The following is a 26556-nucleotide window of genomic DNA, read 5'->3' as shown; positions in this document are numbered from 1 at the left end:
GGAGAATCTCAACACTGATTGAGTTTTAAACACGAGCATTTTCGACACCTGGCTTCAATTTTGACGATATTTGTCTTTGTTTCGCCTTTTACTGTATGCACCCGCCCTCTGTGGGTGAAATAGCACATTAGATCTTTGCTTGATGAAGTTTTTTTTAAATTCTCGTTTATTCAGTGAAGTTTCACTGAATAAACGAGAATTTAAAGGTTACTCTGAAGCTCAGTGACCAACATTCCCCGCTGGTCTGATCTGCTGCCACTGAGCTGCTCTACCGGAGCAGTCGAGGTCAAAGGCCGTGCTCAAGGGAACCTCAGGGGTGGCAATGAAAAAAAGGGACAGGAGCCTTTTCACTTCATCTGCCCAGATCTATCCACTGGGGATCCATCGGTGACCTTGGGGTCAAAAGCTCACTTCTCCGACTTAATGGCAGCGAGGCTGAGAAGACGCTGCTGCTGAAAACTTTTTCAAGGATGAGAACTAACTGGTCAGATTGGAAAATGCGTTTAAGGTTAACATCCCACCCTCTGAAAGTGTGGGACGAGACAGACAGAAGCTTGAATTGAGTTATGACTTGACTGAGGACTTGTTCAGTTTCTCTCAAAGTTGTAGCAGAAAAGCAGAGGAATCAATTCCCTTGAAACCTAGTTTAATACAGATACAGTGAGTTAATGGCAGCAGCGAGCAGCACAGGCCTGGTGGCTCTGAGGAGTCACAGCTCAGTGGTCTTTATTAAGCTGATGACTAAGAAATGATCTGTCCAGCATCCCACCGCCAATCTGCCCCACGGCCACAAATGTTCCCACAATCTGCTGGCTCTTGAACGCACTGAAACACACACTTTTCCTACACACGGATTTACTCAAACGCACACAAACCCCCTCGAGGTGTTATGTCACTCTTCAGCGCAATTCTGAAAAGGTCTGGAAACTGAATTTAAGCTACTTACAGTGAAGAGATAGGAATAAGGATAGAGCGAGAGACTGAACTCCTTATCGTGACTTTGAATGACGAGAAGATGGCGACTTTATTTTAGGAACATGTCGTCTCCTCGCAGGCATTTATTAGACGTCTCATCCACATGTCCCTGGAGGAAGCAGATACCCAGCAGCTACCTTTTGGGCGATTGTAAAAATAAATATTCCCACACATTTCTCCACATGGCAGCTTCCATTGAGAAAAATCGCCGGAGAACATGACAGTTTCCTCTTGAACGAACTGATTCCGAGCAGCATTCCTCGTCTCGCTGAGCCAAACTGCTCAACGCATCATTTCCCTTAAAGCCACGAGCAGGATTTTGCTGCTGAAAGTGAAGCAGGACTTGTTCCCATTCTATTTCATCTGTTAAGTCCGCTTTCAGAAGACATGGACAAATAAGGAAGAAATTAAGTCAGAGTACGTGTTGACGTTGTGTATTTGTAGAATAACTGTTTGAACCAACAGGAGCTTTGTCAGGTATATATAAATATCATTTGAGTTCTCAATTACCTCTACATGGATGACAAGCTCACACACACACACACACAGACACACACACACACACACAGACACACACACACACACACACACACACACACACACACACACACAGACAAAGAGGAGGAGATCCTCTGGGCTATTTATAGAAGCTGCCCTGATTTCACCACCTGCTATAAATAAATGTCTGTTTTTTCTGAAGCTGCCAGTAAAAACAGAAGAATTCTCTTCAACCACAGCAGCATGTGGCAGCGCGGAGGTCAGAGGTCACACTGTGTTGTTTCTGTGAATCTGACCTGATGGTGGAAGATGCAGAAACAAAGAAAGGAAAAGGTTGGAAGGAGAGAGGAGTATATTATTGCAAAGGACGGAAACACACACACACACACACACACACAGAGAACTAGAGTCAATTTATTATTCATTTGGCATTTTCAATATTCATTGGATGATGTGTGTTCATTCCAGTTTAATTGGCTCTATTAAAGTGTGTATGCGTGTGTGTGTCTGTCACATCTCCCTGCTGGCAGCAGCTGCCGCCTCCCGTTGCCTCTTCGCTCTCAGACGGTTTTTGATCTGCAGGAAACAGACGCTGTTGTTCATTCGCTTTTCGCAGTTTTAGGGAAAGTGACTGAATTATAGACAAGAAGACGCAGCTTCAGTTTCAGGTGACAACTCAGTTAGTTTTGTTGACATGTCTGAACTGTCGGCCACAGAGAAACGTTCAACGTTTAAACCTCCTGTACTTTGTCATCTTAAAGAATAACGTATTTAAATAACACCTTATTTAAAGAAGCATTTTTACAAATATAAAGTACAATATATAAATAATATATTCTATTTAATCAACTAACTGTTCCATCTCCATCTGCTGATATGTGTGTTTGTCTCTGCAGGTAAATCATCTATAAATCACATTGTTGGCTCAGAGAGCAGATCTGTTTTTAGAAGGCAGTGAAATCACTGTGGCTTCTATAAATAACAGAGAGGGAATCCGTGTGTGTGTGTGTGTGTGTGTGTGTGTGTGTGTGTGTGTGTGTGTGTGTGTGTGTGTGTGTGTGTGTGAGTGTGTGTGTGTGTGTCAGAGAGAGAGAGCGAGAGAGACCTCTGACTGGTGTGGTTTCAACAAACGGAGAGAAGATGCAGAAAGTTGAGTGAAAATAGTCAAAAGGAAAATGAGAGAATGTTTAAAAATAGTCCAAAAAGAGAAGAGAAATGAGAAAAGGAGAAGAATGAGGACCGAGGTTTAAAGAAGAAGACATTTTTTTGTTTTTGTTTATAACTAAACTGTAATACCTAAAACGTTTTTGTAGGAAATCATAAACTGTAAAAAAAGATGGACGATGCATTTCCACATCCAGAGTGTTTTCCTATGAATTATCTGAACTGTGACGGCACCATATTCTAATTTGTCCTGACACAGTTTCCTAATGAAGAAAAACATTTCTTACACTTCTCATAATAATATAAGAGTTTTCTAACTTGGTGTTTTGCTCCATTGCTGTATTATTATTATTATTTTTCAGCTGTCTGCACTTAACCATGTGCTTGATCACATGCTTGTGCATCCTTCTGTAAGTTGTTACCGTCCACGCAGACGATCAAACCTCACAGTTTCAGCTGAAGTTGTGTAATCGATGCAGTTGTCTGTCTAACGCAAGAATTTGTCTTTCACTCCTTAGTCTGTGTGTCTCTGGAATCTATTGCACGTGAGAGCGACCATCGTGGGCGACCACGTGCACCCCCGCTATCACCATAGGTTGAATTATATCTGTGGGAAAGAGTGAGAGAGTGAGCGAGAAGTGGATTAGACCATTTATTTGGATCTGTATGTAATTTAATGGGTTCTCCTTTGAGGGGGGGGGGGGGGGGGCAACCAACCCCTACATAAAATATCATGGAAATGGGTTCAGCAGATTTTGCGCGAACGAACAAACAAACAAATAAATAAACAAACACAGACGGAAACATAATCTCCTTGATGGAGGTAATTACAGTGTCAATAAAATCATGTATGATTAATAATGATTAATAAGGCACGTAGAGAATGAGCCAGGTGTGTGAGGTGTGTGTGTGTTGTACTGTTTGACCTTGACTCCACGGTTGTTTTGCTCAGTCCTCGGCTCCCGTGCCCTTGGCGATGTGGTCGTCATGGAAACCGGGGCAGCTTGCAGGCTCATTGGCTGGCAGGTTGAAGAGGAGACTGCATGTCGAAGGGTGTGTGTGTGTGTGTGTCTGTGTGCACGTAAGCAGACATCATCCCTGAGATCAATTGGGCTCTGTGCCTGACACACCTGTTCTATTTCTGTTCTACTTTATTCTTCATACACACACACACACACACACACACACACACACACACAAAAACACATTCCTGTGACTTTTCGTATTTCCGTTCTTTCTGTGTCTCAGGATCTAAAGTCATACAGGGAAGTGTCACTCACTAAATTAAGCGAGAGAATCCAAGGTCACACTGCAGTGACCCTACACCCATACGTGTGTGTGTCTGTGTGTGTGTCTGTGTGTATTGATAATGATGCCATTAAGAACTGAGTGTATTTATAGCTCTCTCTTTGTAAAGGAGAACAAACACTGACCCTGTGAGGTGAGAGAGGGCGGGTTTATAAAAAGTGTTCTTTTATCAATTAAAGGCAGTTATTTAAGGAAAATTTATTTTTCCTCTTGTTTATTTATAGATTTGTTCTGTTTCATCCTCCTCACACGAGTTAACAGAAGAGAATGAAGTGGCATCAGATAAATAAAAACCTGATTTTCATTTAAAACCATATGACAAGCTAAGTACGAAACAGAAGCAGTGTTAAAATTGTTTGTTTAACAATCTGTCTCCTACCTCCTCCACCGTCCTCTCCCTCCCCCCCTCCCTCTCAGCCTGGCGTTGCACCCGGAGCGCTCCCTGGTGGCGACGGGTCAGGTGGGAAAGGATCCCTACGTGTGTGTGTGGGACTCCTTCACCGCCCAGACTGTGTCCCTGCTCCGTGACGGACACACGCACGGCATCGCCTGCCTCGCGTTCAGTGCTGACGGACAGGTGACACGCACGCACGCACACACACACACACACACACGTACGCACGCACACACACACACACACTGTGATGGCCCAGCCTGTCAGCCGTGCCACACATGGCTGAGGACAGCCAGGCAGAGGCAATCCAGAGGCGTGGTGTTGGAGGGGCGGTACTACCCCAGGGGATCCTCCTGGAGAGCTCCTCCCCTCCCGGGTGTCTCTGATTGTCTCTCACAGGTGGACTGAATCAAGAGGCAATCAGGAGCCAGAGGAACCAGAGGAAATGGGGACAGACTCTCTTGAGCCACTGAGGGAGTAGGAACCAGACGTTTTCACAAGGAGTCTCAGGGTAAGAGGCCAACGGCCTGCCTTTTGTCAGATGAAGAGGATTAACTGCTGTCTTTCTCTCTCGTCACCCCAGGAAGAGCCCGCTGGAGCCCAGACCCCAACTGCCAGACCGGCAAAGCTATTTGAATTATCTTTATGCGCCCTCCTCCCTTTTCCCCCTCAGTTCTAAATAAACTCCTAATTTCTATTTACCATACACCCCTGCGTCTGACTGCTCTGTTTCCAGTTTGTATACCCACTGTTCTCCTCTTGCAAGGCCGGGCTCCCACATATGGTGGAGGATGCAGGCATTCTGAGTCTTCGCTATCAGTGGGTATACAGAGTTGGAATAGAGCACGTCTGATCGGAAGAGAAGGTCAAACATGGAAGAGATCCTGAGAGCCATCCTGGACTCACAAGCCACTCTGCAGACAGCTGTGGTAGAGCTGTGTAGAGCAACGGGGAAAGCGGAAGAGCGGAAACCAAGAGACGTGCTGACTAAACTGACGCAAGATGATGACGTCGAGACCTATATTACGCTGTTTGAAAGGACTGCAACGAGAGAGAAATGGCCAAAAGCAGAATGGGCGAACATCCTTATGCCTTTCCTGACCGGCGAAGCTCAGAAAGCCTGTCGAGATCTTTCAGCTGCAGAGGCCGTGAGCTATGATAAGGTAAAGACTGCTATCCTAGCTCAATATGGACTTAGCCTCCCCGCCAAAGCTCAGCGAGTGCATGACTGGAGCTACGACCCTGCTCTCCCCGTCCGGGCACAGGTGATGGGGCTAGTCCGTCACACCAGGAGCTGGCTGGAAGAAGCAGAAGGACCGCCCATAGTGGACAGAGTGGTGATCGACTGGTGTACAAGAGGCTTGCCAAATGATGTCAAGAGGTATGTCGCCCAGCAGGGGCCTCCCAATGTGAACACCTTAATAGCCTTATTAGAAAATCACCGAGTGATGGCTAATCTGATGCGGTCAGAAAACAAGCCGAACAATTATAAAGCCAAGACAGAGAGAGATGGTAGGCAAAGCTGTCAGTTCCCCACCAGCCCGAACGCCCCCTGGCTGGACCGGACCGGCTGCAAGACGAACCCAGTGGCCTCCTCCAATCCCACGATGTTTTTCCTGTGGCAGAGAGGGACACCTAGCCAAAGAGTGTCCGGATCGGGATGAGCCGATGCCGACAGCCGGGTCTACCGATAACAAGGGTCTCTACTGCCACCACCTCACTACCTGTTGGGCCCATGAGGGAGCACCAGCCCCAAAGTTTCCGGTGAAGATTGCGGGGAGAGACACAGAGGCCCTCTTGGACTCCGGAAGTATGGTTTCTCTCGTTCTACCACAATTTGCCAGTGCCCCCTGGGGTGAAGAGGTGGCCGTGTCCTGCATCCATGGGGATACCCGGAAGTATCCAACCTCCAAAGTCCAAGTGATTACTCCTCAAGGACAATTCACTCTGCAGGTTGGGGTAGTCGAGCAACTGCCGGTGCCTGTGCTTTTCGGCCGGGACAGCCCCCTCTTCTCCCGCTACTGGCCCGCGGAGGCAATGGACCCAAAACGGCAACCCAGAAGACGACCGGAGAAGAAGAGACAGTCTTCTGTCGCTTGTCCCGCCTGGGCAGCAGTATCCCCCGATGGCAGCCCAGCAGAAACTACTAATGACGACAGGGAGGAAGCCGTCAACACCCAGACCACAGCAACAGACCCCGAACAGGCAGCTGAGATGGAGCCCCTGGAAGACATACAATCAGACGAGGTGTTCTCTCAATTTCCAGAAGTTGAAATGGAGGGAGGACTCAGACCAGGACAATTCGGCTCGGCCCAGCTGCAGGATCCCAACCTGACCCAAGCCTGGAGAGACGTCCAAGTAATAGAGGGTCAAAAGCAGGCTGGGGTGAGTCAAGTGTCGTTTCCACATTTCATGGTCAAGAATAAGCTGTTATACCGAGTAACTAAGAAGAACTGTAATATCTGTGAACAGTTGCTTATCCCCAAAGACTATGCTTCAAAAGTGTTGTACCTAGCCCACTCCCACGTACTAGGGGCACATTTAGGGAGGGAGAAGACGTATGCACGTGTTCTCAGCCGTTTCTACTGGCCGGGAGTCAAAAGGGCCGTAGAGGAGTACTGCCGACATTGTGCTGAGTGTCAAATCAACTCCCCAAAGATAGCGTACCGAAGTCCTCTGATACCCCTTCCCATTATTGAAACACCCTTTAGCAGGATTGGCATGGACATAGTGGGGCCCTTACCGAAGTCTAGCCGTGGCCACCGCTACATCCTAGTTATACTGGATTACGCAACCCGTTACCCAGAGGCAATTCCTCTGCGTTCTGCGACAGGGAAGGTGGTTGCCAGGGAGATGTTTCTGCTTTTCAGTAGAGTGGGCCTGCCGGATGGAATCCTGACAGACCAAGGGTCCTGCTTTATGTCCAAAGTGATGAAATGCCTGTGCCGAAGTCTAAAGGTGAGACAAATAAGGACCTCCGTCTATCACCCTCAGACAGATGGACTTGTAGAGAGGTTCAACAAAACCCTAAAACACATGCTGCGCAAGGTAATCGACGTTGATGGTAAGAACTGGGACCAACTGCTGCCATATATCCTGTTCTCTATACGGGAAGTACCCCAGGGTTCCACTGGATTTTCACCGTTTGAGCTTCTGTACGGCCGGAGACCCCGTGGCACGGGCCTTATGAAATACTGGAACGGGTGGGGCCTGTGAATTATCGTGTACGGCAGACAGGCCGTAGGAAAGCCAAACAACTTTACCATGTAAATTTGCTGAAGCCATGGCATGAGCCTCTCCCTGTCCCCTCTAATGTCCTGCTAGCTAACCTGCCTCCCCAGGTCCTCCCGCCAGTGAACATGAGTGACCAGCTGTCATCCAGGCAAGGACAAGATCTCCGAGAACTGCTCGATAGAAACAGATGTCTTCTCCGAGGCCCCGGGTCGAACAACAGCCATCGCCCATGACATCAGAACAGAGCCGGGAAAGATAGTAAGGCTACGACCATACCGAATCCCAGAGGCCAGACGGGAGGCCATCAGAAAGGAGGTGAGGAAAATGCTTGACCTTGGGGTGGTGGAGGAGTCACACAGTGCCTGGTCCAGTCCGATAGTCCTTGTTGGGAAGCCGGATGGCAGCATTAGGTTCTGCAATGACTATAGAAAGTTAAATGAGATTTCTCTGTTTGACACCTACCCTATGCCCCGGGTAGATGAGCTGGTCGAGAGGTTAGGACCTGCCCGGTTCATCTCCACGCTAGATTTAACCAAAGGATATTGGCAGGTTCCACTCACCCCACAAGCAAGGGAGAAGACAGCTTTCTCAACGCCAGACGGCGCCTTCCACTATCGAGTCCTCCCGTTTGGTCTTCATGGAGCCCCGGCAACGTTCCAGAGGCTCATGGATAAAGTGCTCCGGCCACACCAGGCCTACGCTGCGGCGTATCTGGACGACATTGTTATCCACAGCACGTCATGGGAGAACCATCTGCAGCACCTAGCAGCTGTTCTCCAGGCCTTACGAGAGGCGGGACTGACAGCCAACCCTGGAAAGTGCTCCCTCGCCCTGGAGGAGGCGAATTACCTTGGGTACACTGTCGGTCGAGGAAATGTGAAACCCCAGGTAAAGAAGGTGGATGCCATAGCAACCTGGCCCCAACCCCAGACAAAACGTCAGGTGAGAACTTTTCTAGGGTTATTGGGGTATTACAGACAATTCATTCCTAACTTTGCCTCTTTAGCGGCCCCCTTACATGAGCTGACAAACAAAAGTGCATCCAACCGGGTGAAGTGGACGGAACAGACACAGCTGGCCTTCCATACCTTGAAGAAAGCCCTCTGCAGCGAAACCATGCTACACACCCCCGACTTCGGCAAGAGGTTTGTACTTCAAACAGACGCGTCAGAGGTAGGCCTTGGGGCAGTCCTGTCCCAAGTACATGATGGAAGTGAATACCCCATAACCTTTGTAAGCCGCAAACTGCTTCCCCATGAGAAGAATTATGCAACAATAGAAAAGGAATGTCTAGCTGTTAAATGGGCCAGAAAAACTAAGATATCACCTACTGGGTCGAGAGTTTACATTGGTCACTGACCACGCCCCACTGAAGTGGATGGCATTCAACAAAGATAGGAATGCCAGAATAACCCGTTGGTTTCTACAGCTACAGGACTTTAAGTTTACAGTGGAACACAGAGCCGGAAAGCTGCATGGAAACGCTGATGCCATGTCGAGAAGGGACGACTGCCTGTGGTCGGCCGCTCCCCACCGTGGATCGGAGCTGAGGGGGGGGGTATGTGATGGCCCAGCCTGTCAGCCGTGCCACAAATGGCTGAGGACAGCCAGGCAGAGGCAATCCAGAGGCGTGGTGTTGGAGGGGCGGTACTACCCCAGGGGATCCTCCTGGAGAGCTCCTCCCCTCCCGGGTGTCTCTGATTGTCTCTCACAGGTGGACTGAATCAAGAGGCAATCAGGAGCCCTTTTAAAAACCAGAGGAAATGGGGACAGACTCTCTTGAGCCACTGAGGGAGTAGGAACCAGACGTTTTTACAAGGAGTCTCAGGGTAAGAGGCCAACGGCCTGCCTTTTGTCAGATGAAGAGGATTAACTGCTGTCTTTCTCTCTCGTCACCCCAGGAAGAGCCCGCTGGAGCCCAGACCCCAACTGCCAGACCGGCAAAGCTATTTGAATTATCTTTATGCGCCCTCCTCCCTTTTCCCCCTCAGTTCTAAATAAACTCCTAATTTCTATTTACTATACACCCCTGCGTCTGACTGCTCTGTTTCCAGTTTGTATACCCACTGTTCTCCTCTTGCAAGGCCGGGCTCTCACAACACACACACACACACACACACACAGTGAGCATGATAAATGATGCATAATCTGATTCAGCGGGCAGACCTCTGTGGCACCGACAGATGGTTTTTGTCATTAAAGGACACAGGCATCAACATAAAGGTCACGGAAGAATGGAACTTCACACACACACATACACACATACACACATACACACACACACACACACACACACAGCAGGACAAAAGAGGGTGGTGGACAGCAGGATGGTAATAATAGGATGATGAAGATGATGATTATTCATCACTTTGGTTCCATAACTTCAATTACCTGTAACTACAGACTGTAAATAAAGATGGACGTCACGTCTCCACTTCCTCCCTCTATCCAGAAACAAAAGTAAAATGTTTCCGACACGAATGCTGCCATTTAGTGCTGGTGGTGTCATTCGGAGTCTCGACCAATCACAAGTCAGTCTAGGTTGTCAATCATTGCGTCTCAGCCTGTTTTTACATCCTCAAAAAACTAATTAAACACAACTTATCAGAACATGAACAAACATCAGCGTTATAAGAACTACATAAACTTACAAACACCATCTTTGACAAATGTTTATGAAGCGTCTACTTAGATTTTTTTATATTTGGTCCATGTCCCACCAGCTAACATGGAGGAGGCGGGGCTTATAACCTTTAATGCAGGCAGCCACCGGGGCCTTTGGGACACTTCACTTTGAGTAGACATCATTTCTATGGTGTGCATTAGATTAAAGAGAGTTTATTGGACCAAACTCTCTGAGTCACTGTGACTCAACCTGTGTTTGGTGATGTTGACCCTGAGTCACAGCAGAGATTTACAATATTTACCAACAGCTTCTTCTCCCATCACTGGAAAGACGAGCGTAAGTTATGGTTGCACTGGGCTGAATTAAACCTCAGCGTCATTTCTGGACAGAGGGAGCATCTGTAGACACATTGTCTCACACTGTAAATGTAAATCCTGTCCTGGGAAACCATGAGTTTAAATGCACCGAGCCACCATTTATTACATTGTGATCATTTTCCTGCCTGATTTATGTCAGGACCCAGAACACTGGGACCTGAAGCTTCACAAAGTAACTTCATAAAAGATGCTGATGTTGCTGCGTCTGCAGTTTGAGCTTCTGGCCTGAATTTTGTTCTGCAAAGACTTAACGACTCAGAGTAAATCAGAGTAAACACAGGATCAATAAAAATAATCATAAATCTCACTTCTTAATAAATCAAGTGCTCTGGCTTTGGGTGCAAAAGATTTATTACTGAGGCAGAATATTCTTCCGAACCTGAAACGTTTTACAATCTCTGTTTCTGCTTCGTCGTTTTTTCAAAAAGTTAGATTTGCTTTGATCAGAGAGAAGACACATGAACACGCCGCCTCGGTGATGGGCTGCTAAGCCACAAAGGTTCAGCTCAAATGAAAGGTGCTCATCTACGGAGGATTTCTGTGATTCTGGTCACTTGCAGGCCGACACCATCATCTCCCTGAAAAACATTTCAGCTCTCGATGTTCGGGATTGAAAGGAAGCGTTTGTCGGCCGTGTTTGAAAGATGTGATGTTCACGACATAACCTTTTTCCTGCATTTGATTGGTTGGCAGAGGTGCTCAACCATGAGGCCTCATTCTAGTTATTTATGTTTTTTATGACTTTTTCATTTCTCTCTCTCTCTCTCTCTCTCTCGCTCTGTGTAGCGGTTAGCCTCAATCGGCCTGGATGCCAAGAACACAGTGTGTATCTGGGAGTGGAAGCGAGGAAAGATCCTGGCTACAGCCACCGGACACTCGGACAGGGTGAGTGAGTGTGTGTGTGTGTGTGTTACACTAACTGTATGTGTGTGTCTGTGTGTGTTACACTGACTGTATGTGTGTGCTTTCTTGTCTCACCTGCCCTCCAGATCTTCGACGTCTGCTGGGATCAGATTCAACATCACCGTTTGGTGAGCTGCGGAGTCAAACACATCAAGGTAACACACAATGGACACACAAATTAACTCATACATGCAAACTCCCAAGGTCCATTTCACTTCAGAACGTTTAGAGCTTTAACTGCACTTGTGAGATTCAGTGCTGAGATCTTCAATAGTTTGGATCCTTTCAGTTTCTGACTTTGGATAGTTTTTCAGATGAACTCAGTTACCTTAGCGACGGTTGTAAATGGTCTGAATTTGCAGCTGAGGCTCATGGGTATTGTAGTATTTAGAGCCACCCACTAACATACGATTTCAACTCAACGACCTACTGATCATTTTGACGTCTCTCTCTGCCGTAGTTCTGGTCTCTGTGTGGAAACTCTCTCACCGCAAAGCGAGGGATTTTCGGGAAGACGGGCGACCTGCAGACCATCCTGTGTGTGGCGTCTGCTAAAGATGACCTCACGTACTCTGGGGCGCTCAACGGGGACATTTACGTCTGGAAGGGACTCAGCCTGATACGGACCGTTCAGGCGGCTCACGGGGTGAGACTCAAACCTGCTGTGGGGTCATGACACAGGAGAGCTATCACCGATACTGACATGTCTGTGAGAGACTAATATTGCTCCTGTGTGTGTGTGTGTGTGTGTTTTTTATCAGGCTGGAATCTTCAGCATGTATTTCTGTGAGGAGGGTTTCGCCACAGGAGGCAGAGACGGCTGTATCCGACTGTGGGATGTCGACTTTAAACCAATCACCAAGATCGACCTGCGAGAGGCGGAGCAAGGCTACAAAGGTACGCCCCCAACCGGACGATATCTCACCAGAGAAACACTAATATCACATGTTATTTAAAAGCTTCATATTCATTCTGTAAATGAATCACGTTCACTCACAGTGTTTCTGTCTCAGGTGGAAGAATTCACGACTTCAGTGTTTTCATTCTGCCTGTTTCACTTCTAAACTATGAGGCACATTGAGGTTTTCAGAGACAGGTCGCAGATTAGAGCTGGAGATAAAAAACATTCATCCATTTTTTTGAGGACAGACAGAGAAGTGTGTCGGACAAAGACATGGACTTTAAAATCACCATCTGTGAAAGACCTTTAGAAAAGCACAGATCTCTCCTGTTAATGAGAGCGGTGGCCTTTCAGGTTCTGTAACCTCTATCAGACTCTGACCTGCTGTTTAAAGCTTAATGTCAATCCTTGTTAAAAGGCGGAAAACTCAACTTTTACACATCAATAGAACTCCTTTTCAAACTTGGAGAAATCAGTAGTTTTTAGTTTTCTGATTTGAGAGTCTGAACCAAGATTAATGTGTTTGCTCCGTAGTTTAATTTGATCTGGTTAGTTTTGTTTTCACGTTCAAGCAAGTGTCAGCGTTGTGTTGTCTGCCAGAAGAATCCTGATTTGTATCCATATTAAAGTCACATTTTTATGAGACACCTTTTAGATCTTTTGGAGAAAAGAATGAAAAGGAGAGAATAAGGTCACTTATAGAAATATTCTTTTGTCAGTTGAAGATTTTGAAGCCTCACTCTCCTTTTGAAAAAGTGCAGAGGAAGTGGGGGCTTGAATTATTCACCTTCTTTTGAGTCTGTCGTCATCCGGCTGGATCGACCTGATTTTCATCTCTCTTTTCTGAAAAATGTTTCTGGAGAAGCTTTAACAAAACAAGTGGAGCAGAGAAGTAAAAGTTTGTCATCTTGTGTCTTCACCTGGAGAAAGGAACCATTATAATTTTGTAAAATGGCGGAGAGGGTGAATGTTTGAACCAGTCTCTGCTAAATGTCACTCAGCAGCAGGAGATTTGTTCCTTTGGGAAAAGAGGGATGAACCCCCGCCTCTTTTATATTTCCCCTGCAGGAAGATTTCTGAGGAGAAAGTTAGAAGAGAAAAGAAGAAATGAGGGAGGTAACATATTTATCTTCTCTGCTCCCAGCTGCGGTTTGGGGGTGGCGTCATTTTGGGGAAGTTAGAGATTTAACTTCTCAAAGTGTTTAAGTGTCGCTGGCAAACCCAGCCGGTGGTGGCTCAAAACCCTCATACCTGTTTAAATGGATGATTGCTATCCTTTAATAAAGTGTTTTTTATCATAATAAGCATACTAATTTTTAAGTTATGCCTGAAAACTGCTTCCTCCTGCTGCTCTACCTAGGCTGCTGACAAACAAACACATGCACAAGGTTGAAATAATAACCTCAGCAGAGTTAATAAAAAGATTCCCTTTGAGAAAATGACCATTATTAGATTCTCTCATGAAGTCACTTTCATGTTGTTGACTGATATGTCTCCTGAGTAATGGTTAGAAGCTGAGAACTGATTGAACAACACCAGGCAGAATATTAAAAAGCAGCGTGAGAACCATGTGTGTGGTTTTGAAATTATTTGTTAGTGTGAATTTTTCTCCTGGCTATTAGAATATTAGAAAACATCCCCCCTCTTCTCTCACAGTAATGAACACTTATCCTGTGTTTATACAAAAATCCTCCAATTATTTCCAATTAGCTTCATAAACTCATGTGTTATCAGGTTGTTTTCGGCTCGTGAGCCTCCAGGGACGAGTTCCTAACAAAGTTACGGGAAACATCACACGCTGAGTCATGATATCAGCGACAGCAGACGCTCTAATTGGCGAGTGCTGCGCTGCTGAACCGCTCTGCTAATTAGGTTTTATATTCTCGGGGAACAGGAGTGTTTTAAAGCTGGAAGGTACCGAGAACAACTTGTGATTTTCATTATAACAACCAGCCTGACAGAGTTTAAAATGTGATGTTCCTGCTCTCTCTCCCTTTCTCTTTCATATCTGAACGAAGAACCTGCAGGTGAAGCTTAAAGCAGTGTGAGAATATCAGAATAACAGTGGTTATATTAAACACTGGGACTTTCTTATGGTTTCCTTTGAGAGTTGTCAGACTCCACTGTTTTCAATCTCTGCAGAAATACAGACAACAGTTAATGTGGTTCTTCAGCTGCCTCAGACAAATCTAGTGGGTGTCTTCCAAACTTCTACTGCACACCAGAGAATTTTCATTTATTTAATAATTTTAAAAACCTTTGAGACCATAGACGGACCAGCCTTGGATCGCAACGCCCCCACATTCGTCAGGAAATTTGGAATCATACTCAAAGTCTCGCTGAATATCCTTCAGTTTAGGGACAGCTGAAGTATATGAGCGTTCGTGAATTAGCAAGAAACAAGAGCTGCAGACGAACAGTAAAACAAAAGACTTTCTTTTCTATTAAAGACAAAAACAGTGAGATGCTCGATGCTGTTGTCTGACAATTCAAGAGAATTTCTTGCAGAATCACAGCTCCTGTAACAATCAGTGTAGCTCAGGACAGTGTAAAGATTCACATTGATATTTCAAGCTCATTACCTGAGTTAATGGATCTGAGACGCCGCCTCGTCAATACTCATCGATCGGATGCCGTCTGTCCACATCTCTGTTTCCTGCCTTGTCTCCTTCTTTTCTCCAGTCTTTTTACAGCTGGATTAAATCTCCTCCGATCAATAACTTCTTCTCTTCGTCTCTTTTCCTCCCTCCAGCTTCTTTTCTGCTCAGATTTTTGTCCCCCTTTTTCATCCTGTGATTTATTTATGTCCCAACATTAACATGATGTTCCAGCATGAGCCTCCAGGACATCTTCAACGCTTCTTGTCATGAATTGTGATAAAATGCTGAGTGAACTCAACTCGAGGGATTCTTCCAAAAATGTCCCCTAATTTTTTTTTCTAGTGATGCTATTCCAGCTGTCTGAAACTTCTCCCTTAGGTGTTAAACAACCTGGAGGACCATATAATCCCCTAAATGTCCACTAGAAATGTTTTAGAGGACAAAAAAACTCATAAAGAATTGCAAAAACCTTCTAGAGGTTTGGCTACGACGTCGTCAATGACCTTTCAAACCTCTAAAAGATGCTAGAAACTCCTGGACGATCTCTAGAACTTTCTCACTGACCATCACATCCATAATCTCTGAAAGGACCAGTTTGTAAAGTATGTTTTCCTGCCAAACTCAAACTTTTCTTTCTCCTCTTCCTCGTCCAGATCTGTCTATTCGCAGCGTCTGCTGGCGCGCCGACCGGATCCTGGCAGGAACGCAGGACAGTGAGATCTTTGAGGTAAAGAAGAAACAAAATAATGGTGAGCAACAAAAAACACAGTTTAGACTTTAGACTGATAATGTTTCTGTGTGTGTCCAGGTGATGGTGAGGGACCGGGACAAGCCGCTGCTGATCATGCAGGGACACAGCGAGGGCGAGCTCTGGGCGCTGGACGTTCACCCCAAGAAACCTCTGGCTGTCACCGGCAGCGACGACCGCTCCGTCAGGTTCGTACATGTTAATAGGACGGCTGCATTACAAGGCCAGGGTCCTGCACAATCTCTGAGAATATCACAAAACAGAGACAAAAATTGAAGAGTGTGTGTGTGTGTATCAGGTTGTGGAGTTTGGTGGATCATTCCCTTATCGCTCGCTGTAACATGGAGGAGGCGGTGCGGAGTGTGGCGTTCAGCGTGGACGGATCCCAGCTGGCTCTGGGTATGAAGGACGGATCCTTCACTGTGCTGAGAGTCAGGTAACACACACACACTCACACACAACACACACACACACACACTCACACACACACACACACACACACACACAAAGACACACACACAGGTCACTGAATTGATTTGATATTTCTGTGTTGTCTCGGTGCGTCTTAGAGACATGACGGAGGTCGTTCACATCAAAGACAGGAAGGAGGTGATACACGAGATGAAGTTCTCTCCGGACGGAGCGTATATCGCTGTCGGCTCCAACGATGGACTGGTGGACATCTACGCCGTCGCACAGAGATACAAGAAGGTCCGGGACTATTTAGATGTGAAAACTGTTTATTCTCAGATGTACTGTGACCACACAAGAAGCTCTGTTGTAACCGTCCTCTGTGTTCTCACCTGTCCGTCTGCCTGAAGGTGGGAGAATGCTGTAAATCCTCCAGTTTCATAACTCACCTGGACTGGTCTCTGGACAGCAAGATCCTGCAGAGCAACGACGGAGCTGGAGAGCGACTCTTCTACCGGATGCCAAGTGAGTCACTGGTTTAAATTAGTTACTTCTCAATATAAAAACGAGACATCTTGAGTGACAGTTGAGACTGACTCATGATTATCTAAACATGTGTATTCGTGGAACCTCGATACTGAGGCTCCACTCAATTCAAATCTGCACCGTCCACATTTCCTCTGCTCGTCTTCATCTGTTAAAAATGATTATCATTGATAAAGATGTGTCGAATAGACTTTTTGTTATCATCGTCATCAGGAGATAAACGACGCCGCTCTCCTCTCTCCTCTCTCCTCTCTCCTCTCTCCTCTCTCCTCTCTCCTCTCTCCTCTCTCCTCTCTCCTCTCTCCTCTCTCCTCTCTCCTCTCTCCTCTCTCCTCTCTCCTCTCTCCTCTCTCCTCTCTCCTCTCTCCTCTCTCCTCTCCCCTCTCTCCTCTCTCCTCTCTCCTCTCCCTCCAACAGTGGGGAAGCACATTGTCAGTAAGGAGGAGGTCAAAGGTCAACGCTGGGCGTCTTGGAGCGGCGTCCTGGGCTCAGAGGTCTGTGGCATCTGGCCTAAATACTCAGATCTAACCCAGATCAACGCCGTGGACGCCAATCACTCTGCTGCCGTGCTGGTGGCCGGAGACGACCTCGGCCTCGTGAAGCTCTTCCGCTTCCCCTCTCTGAAGAAAGGTCTCAGTCTTATCTTTCCCTCCGTCTCTTTCTTTCTCTTTTCATCTGCTTCGTTGTTACAAATTGACTCGTCCTTTTCTCCAAGGAGCCAAATTCAAGAAGTACATCGGGCACTCTGCCCACGTGACCAACGTTCGCTGGTCACATGACCTGCAGTGGGTGCTGACCACAGGTGGGGCCGACCACGCCCTCTTCCAGTGGCGGTTTCTGCCCGAGTCTGTGATGAACGGAGGACAGGACGTCAACATACAAGGTAGGTTTTTCATAGGAGTGTTCACATAAGACGGTTTGTGGTGATTAGATTAAAGCTGTTAATAGTTTTTCTAATTATAGTTAGTTTATTTGATCTGGTTAAACTGAACCTGCCCGTCCTCTGCAGACAGTCATGGAGACTCCAACAGCGAGGAGTCCGACAGCGACGTGTCGGACGTCCCGGAGCTCGACTCGGACATCGAGCAGGAAACTCAGATCCACTATGACCGACAGGTACGAGCTGCTGCTTTGACCTTTAGCCTCGAAGCAAGGCACCAAACCCTCCGCTGCTCCCAAGTGGTTTTACCGCAGAGTGTTTTTATTTTTTTTAACACAGACTGCTTCATAGCAGCCCCTCGTTTTTTATTCCCATGAGCTGTGTGGTTGCCATGGTGATTGTGAAACACGCCTTATCTCCAGCGCCAGCCGCTCCCTGGCTCGGGTCCCTGTGACTACAGTCACTTTGGCTGTGTCGCAACAATGTGCTGTTTGGAGATAGAGCTCAGAGAGTGTGTGTGTGTGTGTGTGTGTGTGTGTGTGTGTGTGTGTGTGTGTGTGTGTGTGTGTGTGTGTGTGTGTGTGTGTGTGTGTGTGTGTGTGTGTGTGTGTGTGTGTGTGTGTGTGTGTGTGTTTGAGTTTAATTGAAGGAGGAGAACAGGAGAGCATGAATTTGTTTACCGTTGTTATTGCATGTTCATGTACTCGTCCTCCCTTTCTTCCCTCCTCTCACTCCATTCTCACAAATCCTTCTTCTTGTTTCCTTCTCTTCAGTTTCCTCCTCTCGTATTTTTGTCCGTGTATCTTCTGACGTTCTCTCCCTCCTTCATTCCCTCATTCTGTGTTGACTCCTCTGTGCCCCTCACACAGCAGCTGGAGGCATCACGTTTCAGTCTTGTTCGCCCGTCCCATTCCTGTAAACATCTTATCTCAAAATCGCCTTGAGGATGTTTGTTGCAAACGTTCACCTGGACCTGGAGATGAACTGTGCAGATTTGGGAGGTGGCTGCATATTAATGTGATGTCAGGAACACTTGAAGGGACTGAAACTGCACTGGTTGTGTGTGGAGACCGCCGCTGCGTAGCAATTCTAGTTATATTGTTTTTTGATCTTTAAGCATAAGTAAAGGATCCAAGAATTTCTTCTAACCTGAGATGCTAAAAATAGGTGTTTATCTTCAGCCTCCAGTGTTTGACTCCCTCTCACACAGGAGCAAGAAGAAGAAGAGGAAAAATGTGTTTTGATGATTAGAGAAAATATTAGAAAAATCCAGGACTTTAAGATGCCAGTCCCAGTTACATGGTCTGTAGTTGAAAGCATTGATCCACCACGATGCTCCAGAAATATGCAGCTCTGTAAGTGGAGCGCTGCCAATCCTAAACCTCCTGGGAGCGAAAGTCTCTCCATGTGAAACTCCCAGACGACTGAAACACGCCAACTCACTCTCAGCAGAATAATTTGCATGAACAATGAGCAGGCGAAATGCTGCAGAGAGTGTTCAGAGAAGAGAAGCAGAGAAACGTGTGGACAGACATTACTTCATTTTGAGATTATGGAGGAATTATTATTGACTTTTGAAATTAAAAAATGGAGAAGATCGATGTGTGAAAGGAAATCTTATATTAAATCTTTTCCCACATGTTGATGGCACATGTTGTAATGTCAAGCTATGTAAACGTAGTAATTTCCATAATCTTTGTCATGTGTGTGTACGTGTGTGTGTGTTGGTGCAGGTGTACAAGGAGGACCTGCCTCAGTTGCGGCAGCAGAGCAGAGAGAAGAAGCAGCAGGTCGGATCTCTGAAGAGGCAGCAAGGACCGGACCAGGGCCTCCGGCTGCAGTTTGTTCACGGGTAACATCAGTTTGTTTGTGCCTCTGAATAAAGCTGATGACAGTGATATGTTGGTGTTGTGTCTGAATAAATAGACGGTGATCTTATGAGATCACACATCTCTTGTATGCACATAGAGGCTGCAGCAAAACATGTTTATAAAGATGGAAAACATGCTAAAAAATACATGCTTTGATCATTATTTTCTAATTAAACTTGACATTTTAAGTTCCAGCACATGTAGGAAATCTCTCTCTCTCTCTCTCTCTCTCTCTCTCTCTCTCTCTCTCTCTCTCTCTCTCTCTCTCTCTCTCTCTCTCTCTCTCTCTCTCTCTCTCTCTCGTGCAGGTACCGTGGTTATGACTGCAGGAACAACTTGTTCTACACTCAGGGTGGGGAGGTGCTGTATCATGTGGCGGCGGTGGGCGTGGTCTACAACCGGCAGCTGCACAGCCAGCGCTTCTACCTCGGCCACGACGACGACATCCTCAGCCTCAGCATCCACCCGCTGAAGGACTACGCTGCTACAGGACAGGTGCACACACACACACACACACACACACACACACACACACACACACACACACACACACACACACACACACACACACACACACACACACACACACACACACACACACACACACACACACACACACACACACACATACACACACAAGCACATGCACACACGAACAAACACACGCATACACTGGCTCAGGAACAGTTTTTCAGATTTACTCAGGTTTGTCGGTTTAACAGAATCTGATCAGAAACACAACATGCAGAAAATAAAACCCTGTGATGTGTGTGGTGCAGGTGGGACGGGATCCAGCCGTCCATGTGTGGGACATCCAGACCATGAAGTGCCTCTCGTTACTGAAGGGATTTCACCAGAGAGGAGTGTGCGCTCTGGACTTCTCAGGTATCTACCCTGTGTGACTTGTGGTAGAATAATGTGCACGTAGTTCAGTAGGTGGTAAATACAGAGTGATTTGTGTGTGTGTGACCCTGTTGACACCTGGTATCAACATCTGTGAATTTGAGATCTGATCGATCAGATGACATGGGGACGTGTGAGGGCCCAGATCATCAGCTGTAATATTACATCTGATATCTGTGTTTCTCCTGCAGCTGATGGAAAGAGTCTGGTCTCTGTTGGAGTCGATGACGGACACTCGATCGTCGTCTGGGACTGGAAGAGAGGAGAGAAACTCGCCACTGCCAGGTGCAGCCTGGTGTTAGAAATGAATCAACACGTCCACTCGCTCACCGTGACATCTTCCTGCTGTTTTCTCACATGAACTCTCTCGACGTACACAGACGTTTACCTGTGTCTCTCTGTCTGCAGGGGTCATAAGGAGAAGATATTTGTGGTGAAGTGTAATCCCCTGGTGATGGACAAACTGGTAACCGTGGGAATCAAACACATCAAGTTCTGGCAGCATGCAGGTAAAACTGCAGGAGAGACGTTTGACCCTGATTCAGTCAAACGTAAAGGACATTCATTAAAGTTACTGCAACAGCGTTAGGTTCGACCTGAGGATGTCCACGGGACTGGAAGTTCCTAATAGGGATTTAAAATGGGTTGAGTTCTCTTTAATTGGCTTTTTTACAGACACAACATTTGTTTCTGGTGCTGTTCTCGCCGTTTGTGCTGCATTTAATTTCCCAGTTCACCGTTAAGTTATTTATACTCTGTCGTCCTCCGCTGACCTTTCCCTGCTGCAGCAGCCGGTGTCCCAAAAGAGACAATTAACATTTAAATGAATCTAATGAAGAATCATTTATGAAAGTCTGTGACCTCGAGTTGTGAGTCACAATAACTTTGTCCACTCTAAAGACACACACACATGATACGCTCAGTATTTTATTCAGTGTGATTCACACTTTCATTTTCTACAAATAAATGATGTTTAAATCTGCTTTACGTTATGGAATAATGATTCTCTTACAACAGCAGAGTTGTGAAGTTTGTGAGATTGACCTTTGACCTTTGACCACCAAAATATAATCAGTTAATCCGTGAATCAAAGTGAACATTTGCAAAAAATTTGTAAGGATTCTCTCGAAGGGTTCTTCAGGTAACGTGTTCATAAAGTAAAGGGAATTTTGTTAGGTCACAATGAGTTTCACTTTTGTTTCCTGGGCTAATCGTCCAATTGTGCACCTCCACCTCTGTCCTCCAGGTGGTGGTCTGACCTCCAGGCGTGGTGTGTTCAGGAGCGTCAGTCGGCTGGAGACCATGATGTCGGCGTGCTACGGCCGCACCGAGGCACTGGTGTTCACCGGAGCCGCCACTGGAGACGTTTACATCTGGAAGGAGCCGCTGCTGATGAAAACTGTGAAAGCTCACGATGGACCAGTGTTCGCCATGTTCTCCCTGGACAAGGTGTGTGTCTGTCTCTATTCATTTTAGAACTTTTATCATGTATTACACTTTATTGACTTCGTAACCTCTAGGGTGAAGCTAAGCAGATTTTACAGATTTTAAGCATTTGAAGATTCTCACACAAACAATACACTGTAGCCGGTGGAAGAGCATTTCTATTATAGAAAGTTTATTTCTCACTGTTTGAAAACACAATGTTTGAGATAATGAGGTGTAAACACAGTGTTGTACAAACATTTGGGGCCGCGTCCTCAGCTGGCGAATCTGTTTTCTGATTCAACAAATTCTTCATTCAGTTTCCACACAGTGAAAAGAGCTGAAAATGTCCTTGCTCTTGTTTCCCAGACACATTTTGATAAACGATCACAAACTGATCTCTGACAGATTCGTCGTTCACATAGAAAGTGAAGCAGCAGCAGAAAGTGATGGATGAATTCAGCTCTGAGAACATTGATTGCAGGAGAGTGAGGCTGATTTCGGTCAGATCAAATTACAGACTCGCCCTGGATTACACGCTGCATCGTTTCCTGTGTGTTGACCAATCACGAGTCAGTCTCAGCTGTCAATCATGATGTCTGAGCTTGTGTTTTAATTCAATTCAATTAAAACCAAACTGATCAGAAACATGAACACTTGAACAAACACCAGTGTGATAAGAATGACCTAAAATGACAGACACCATCTTTGATTTTTTTTGTTTGGTCTGTGAATAGTGTTCATGGTTCTGCAAGTTTCTAATAATTATAAAGATGAAAATAATCTTGCCCCCGTTTAAGAAGCAGAATCTCTTTATTATTGTGACAATTCAGGGGCAGAAATGACTGTTTTTTGAGTCTCTAAGTTCTATCCTGAAGTAAAAATAAAGTGTTCAGAAGCAAACACTGTCTGTGAGAGAGTCTTCAGAGGAAACCGAGTGACTTCAAACAGATCTGAGGCTCCAGGTTGAGTGGGAGGACGAGGGAGAAAAATCTGTCAGGAGAGAGAACGACAGCGCACAGCTCCGAGAGAGAGGGAGGGAGAGGGAGAGAGAGAGGGAGGGAGGAAGGACGAGGGAGGATGCGACAGTATCTTAGAGAAGAGAAATGATGATATACAAGATATCTTCTGTTAGAGATGCAAGTTATATCTGTGGGTTCATGGACTTTTAAACCACACGTTCAGCACATTAGAAAGAAACGTCTGCTGTTGTTGTTCTGTATCGTTTACAATTAAAGTCTTTACAGATTATTTTGTGAAAACTCAATGACCCTGACATCATTTATGGAGACAGATGTCAGAAATATCAGGATCTGTAGACTCGATTTTGAATTGTTTGATCTGCAGTTGTTCTTGTGAGAGTTTGTTTTGGAGAAACAAAACCTGTTGATGAATATAAATCTTCTGTCAGGGCTTCGTGACCGGCGGGAAGGACGGCGTGGTGGAGCTGTGGGACGACATGTTCGATCGCTGCCTGAAGACCTACGCCATCAAGAGAGCGTCTCTGTCTCCAGGCTCCAAAGGTACAAACACTCAGATCAGCTCCAGACAGAATAATCCTCCTTTGATAGACAAAGATGATCTGTTAACAGGGGTTCATCGTTTTTTTTAAGCTGTGTCAAGCTCCTCTTATGTGTTTTAGGTTTTGTGCATTAAAGTATATTGAGCATCATAATTGTGGCTTCAGATTCCAGCTGTCACATGTAGTGTTCAACACTGCCACCACCTGGACACGTGGGGACACTGACTTTAAAACTGAAACAAACGAGCCACTTCTCTCTGCTGACTTTATCTATCTGTGTGTGTGTGTGTGTGTGTGTGTGTGTGTGTGTGTGTCTTTGTGTGTGTGTGTGTGTGTGTGTGTGTGTGTGTGTGTGTGTGTGTGTGTGTGTGTGTGTGTGTGTGTGTGTGTGTGTGTGCGTGTGTTTGTGTACAGGCCTGCTGCTGGAGGACAACCCGTCCATCAGAGCCATCACTCTGGGTCATGGTCACATCCTGGTGGGAACCAAAAACGGAGAAGTTCTAGAGATTGACAAGACTGGACCCATGACTCTGCTGGTGCAGGTATACAACAAGTGTGTGTGTGTGTGTGTGTGTGTGTGTGTGTGTGTGTGTGTGTGTGTGTGTGTGTGTGTGTGTGTGTGTGTGTGTGTGTGTGTGTGTGTGTGTGTGTGTGTGTGTGTGTGAGAGAGAGAGAGAAGGTGAAAAGATGGGGATTCTCTAAATGTCTGGTAGTCTGGTACGGCACCTGTTGCCATGGTGAGGAGAGCTGACTGCTGTGGATCGATGGGCAGTCACACACACACACACACACACACACACACACACACACACACACACACACACACTCGCCTACTTTTGAAATGAAATGAACTTGGTGTCTTAGTTGCATGAAGCTTGTGATATTTCCTCAGTGACATACCTGAGTGCTTTTAGATGTTGGTGTGTGCAGTGACGGAAACAGAATTGTGTGTGTGTGTGTCTCTTTGTGTGTGTGTGTGTGTGTGTGTGTGTGTGTGTGTGTGTCTGTAAAGGTCTTGTGTGTTAAGGAATGTGTCTTTCAGCGTAGGTTTGGTTTGAGAAGTGTGGGAGGGCATGATGAAGTGAACAGCAGAATGAATGTCTTCTTTTTGATTAACGTGTGTGTGTGTGTGTGTGTGTGTGTGTGTGTGTGTGTGTGTAGGGTCACATGGAGGGTGAAGTCTGGGGTCTGGCCCCCCACCCTCTCCTCCATATCTGTGCCACCGTCAGCGACGATAAAACCCTGCGAGTGTGGGAGACGTCAGCCAATCACCGCATGGTCGCCGTCCGCAAGCTGAAGAGAGGTCAGAGAAACATCTACAGGGCCAGAACGCCAGAGTGTGGCTGACACACTAGTTGTTACGATACCACAACAATCAAATAAGAGGAGGTAACTAATCAACTGTGTGTGTTTGTGTGTGTTTTCCAGGTGGCCGCTGCTGCGTCTTCTCTCCCGATGGCAAGGCGTTGGCGGTCGGTCTGAGTGATGGCGGCGTCCTGGTGGTGAACGCTGACACGCTGGAGGATCTGTTGAGCTTCCACCATCGACGTGACGCCATCTCTGACATCCGCTTCACGCCAGGTACACACACACACACACACACACATACACATATGTACACTCATATTGACACAGACAATCCACTCATCCTTGTGTGGGACATCTTCTCTCAGACTCTGGAAAGTTCCTGGCGGTGGCGTCGCACGACAGCTTTGTGGACATCTACAACGTGCAGAGCAGTAAGAGAGTGGGAATCTGTAAAGGAGCGTCCAGCTACATCACACACATCGACTGGGACGCTCGAGGTAAAACAACTCTTTTAATGCTGTTCGTTCCTGAAGTTGTCTTCCGTCCACACGTGTCTTAGCTTTGTGTGTGTGTGTGTGTGTGTGTGTGTAGGTAAACTGCTGCAGGTGAACACAGGAGCTAAAGAGCAGCTTTTCTTCGAAGCCCCAAGAGGAAGAAGACAAACAATCAAGAACGCTGAGGTCAGGGTGTGTGTGATTGTGTGTGTGCACGTGCATGTGTGTATCTGGTCTGCAACAAACATGAACTTCCAGCAGAGGTCATAAGTCAGTCGGATCTGAACACACAGAAGTGAAACACACATGCTCAGAGATACATTTTCAAATCCAATGATGTGGCTGTTGATGATGACACGTCTTCTCAGAAATGTTTGTGTGTCTTCCTCATATTGTCGTGTGTTTTACTTTGTTCTTTGTGTAGCTGGAGCGGATGGACTGGTCCAGCTGGACGTGTGTTCTGGGTTCAAGCTGTGAGGGAATCTGGCCGACGCACAGCGACATCACCGACGTCAACGCCGCGTCGCTCACCAGGGACCGAGCCCTGCTTGCCACCGGAGACGACTTCGGCTTCCTCAAGCTGTTCAGCTACCCCGTCAGAGTAAGACAGGTTCACTGCTACACTTAGATTTTACATCAGCATAAGATTCTCTTAAAGCAAAGTTTACCTCTGGTCTAGATATGTCCTTAAAAGGTCCAGAGATAATCCCTTAATCTGGATGAAAATAAAATACTGAGATTACTGAAAATTAAAGATATGTGGTATATATGATAATAAAAGTATTTAGTACTATTGATTCAATGTGAATGAGCAGGTGTATTTCTTTTCTTCATCCTCCCTCCAGGGTCAGTTCGCTCGTTTTAAGCGCTACGTAGGCCACAGCGCTCAGGTGACCAATGTCCGCTGGGCTCAGGAAGACTCCACCCTACTGACGGTGGGCGGGGCTGACACAGCCCTGATGATCTGGGCGAGGGAGCGAGGAGGCGGGGTCGCTGGGGACGGGGAGGGGCCTGTGTTACGCGACAACCGACCCCTTGTGGACAGCGAGGAGTCGGACGACGACACCGAGGAGGATGGAGGTGGGTGAAGTTTATAACTGCACTGGTCGACCTGCAGAGGAGCAGCTGGTCATGACTGTTTGTGTTGAAAGGCTACGACAGTGACGTCGCCCGAGAGAAGACGGTGGATTACAGCACCAAGATTTATGCCGTCAGCATCCGAGAGATGAGAGGAACCAAACCTCATCAACAGCTGAAGGAGCTGTCTGCTGAGGAGAGGTATACACATATCACACACACACATACACACACACACACACACACACACACACACTCATTAATCCCCATGACAACTAGTTGTTTTGGGCAGGTGGGTATTTCGAGTTTAAAGCTGCACCAGACAAATCTGCTTGTTGGTGGAAACTAGTATTCGTCTCCACCTAGTGGCCAAAGACATTATATTATCTGG

The 26556-nt window shown here is 46.5% G+C and overlaps 1 protein-coding gene across 3 annotated transcripts in view; it reads left to right on the top strand.

The window, feature by feature from the left end:
- LOC133020762 (echinoderm microtubule-associated protein-like 6) overlaps positions 1 to 26556 on the top strand; it is a 40269-nt gene that overhangs the window by 5212 nt on the left and 8501 nt on the right. For all 3 annotated transcript variants that reach the window (XM_061087467.1, XM_061087465.1, XM_061087466.1), the window contains exons 2-29: positions 4363 to 4522; positions 11363 to 11461; positions 11566 to 11634; positions 11940 to 12125; positions 12241 to 12376; positions 15634 to 15707; positions 15789 to 15916; positions 16027 to 16164; positions 16298 to 16439; positions 16550 to 16664; positions 17103 to 17315; positions 17401 to 17568; positions 17695 to 17801; positions 19299 to 19417; positions 19745 to 19931; positions 20216 to 20321; positions 20531 to 20624; positions 20748 to 20848; positions 21586 to 21788; positions 23176 to 23287; positions 23701 to 23828; positions 24448 to 24589; positions 24715 to 24867; positions 24960 to 25091; positions 25186 to 25274; positions 25513 to 25689; positions 25934 to 26168; positions 26240 to 26366. In XM_061087467.1, coding sequence (XP_060943450.1) covers positions 4363 to 4522; positions 11363 to 11461; positions 11566 to 11634; positions 11940 to 12125; positions 12241 to 12376; positions 15634 to 15707; positions 15789 to 15916; positions 16027 to 16164; positions 16298 to 16439; positions 16550 to 16664; positions 17103 to 17315; positions 17401 to 17568; positions 17695 to 17801; positions 19299 to 19417; positions 19745 to 19931; positions 20216 to 20321; positions 20531 to 20624; positions 20748 to 20848; positions 21586 to 21788; positions 23176 to 23287; positions 23701 to 23828; positions 24448 to 24589; positions 24715 to 24867; positions 24960 to 25091; positions 25186 to 25274; positions 25513 to 25689; positions 25934 to 26168; positions 26240 to 26366 — 3840 coding nt within the window. The remainder of the gene's footprint in view (positions 1 to 4362; positions 4523 to 11362; positions 11462 to 11565; positions 11635 to 11939; positions 12126 to 12240; positions 12377 to 15633; positions 15708 to 15788; positions 15917 to 16026; positions 16165 to 16297; positions 16440 to 16549; positions 16665 to 17102; positions 17316 to 17400; positions 17569 to 17694; positions 17802 to 19298; positions 19418 to 19744; positions 19932 to 20215; positions 20322 to 20530; positions 20625 to 20747; positions 20849 to 21585; positions 21789 to 23175; positions 23288 to 23700; positions 23829 to 24447; positions 24590 to 24714; positions 24868 to 24959; positions 25092 to 25185; positions 25275 to 25512; positions 25690 to 25933; positions 26169 to 26239; positions 26367 to 26556) is intronic.

This window comes from Limanda limanda, chromosome 15, assembly GCF_963576545.1.
Source record: "Limanda limanda chromosome 15, fLimLim1.1, whole genome shotgun sequence".
In the NCBI taxonomy this organism is placed as follows: Eukaryota; Metazoa; Chordata; class Actinopteri; order Pleuronectiformes; family Pleuronectidae; genus Limanda; species Limanda limanda.
Note: the sequence above shows the minus strand (reverse complement) of the source record. Positions and strands in the feature narration are given on the sequence as shown.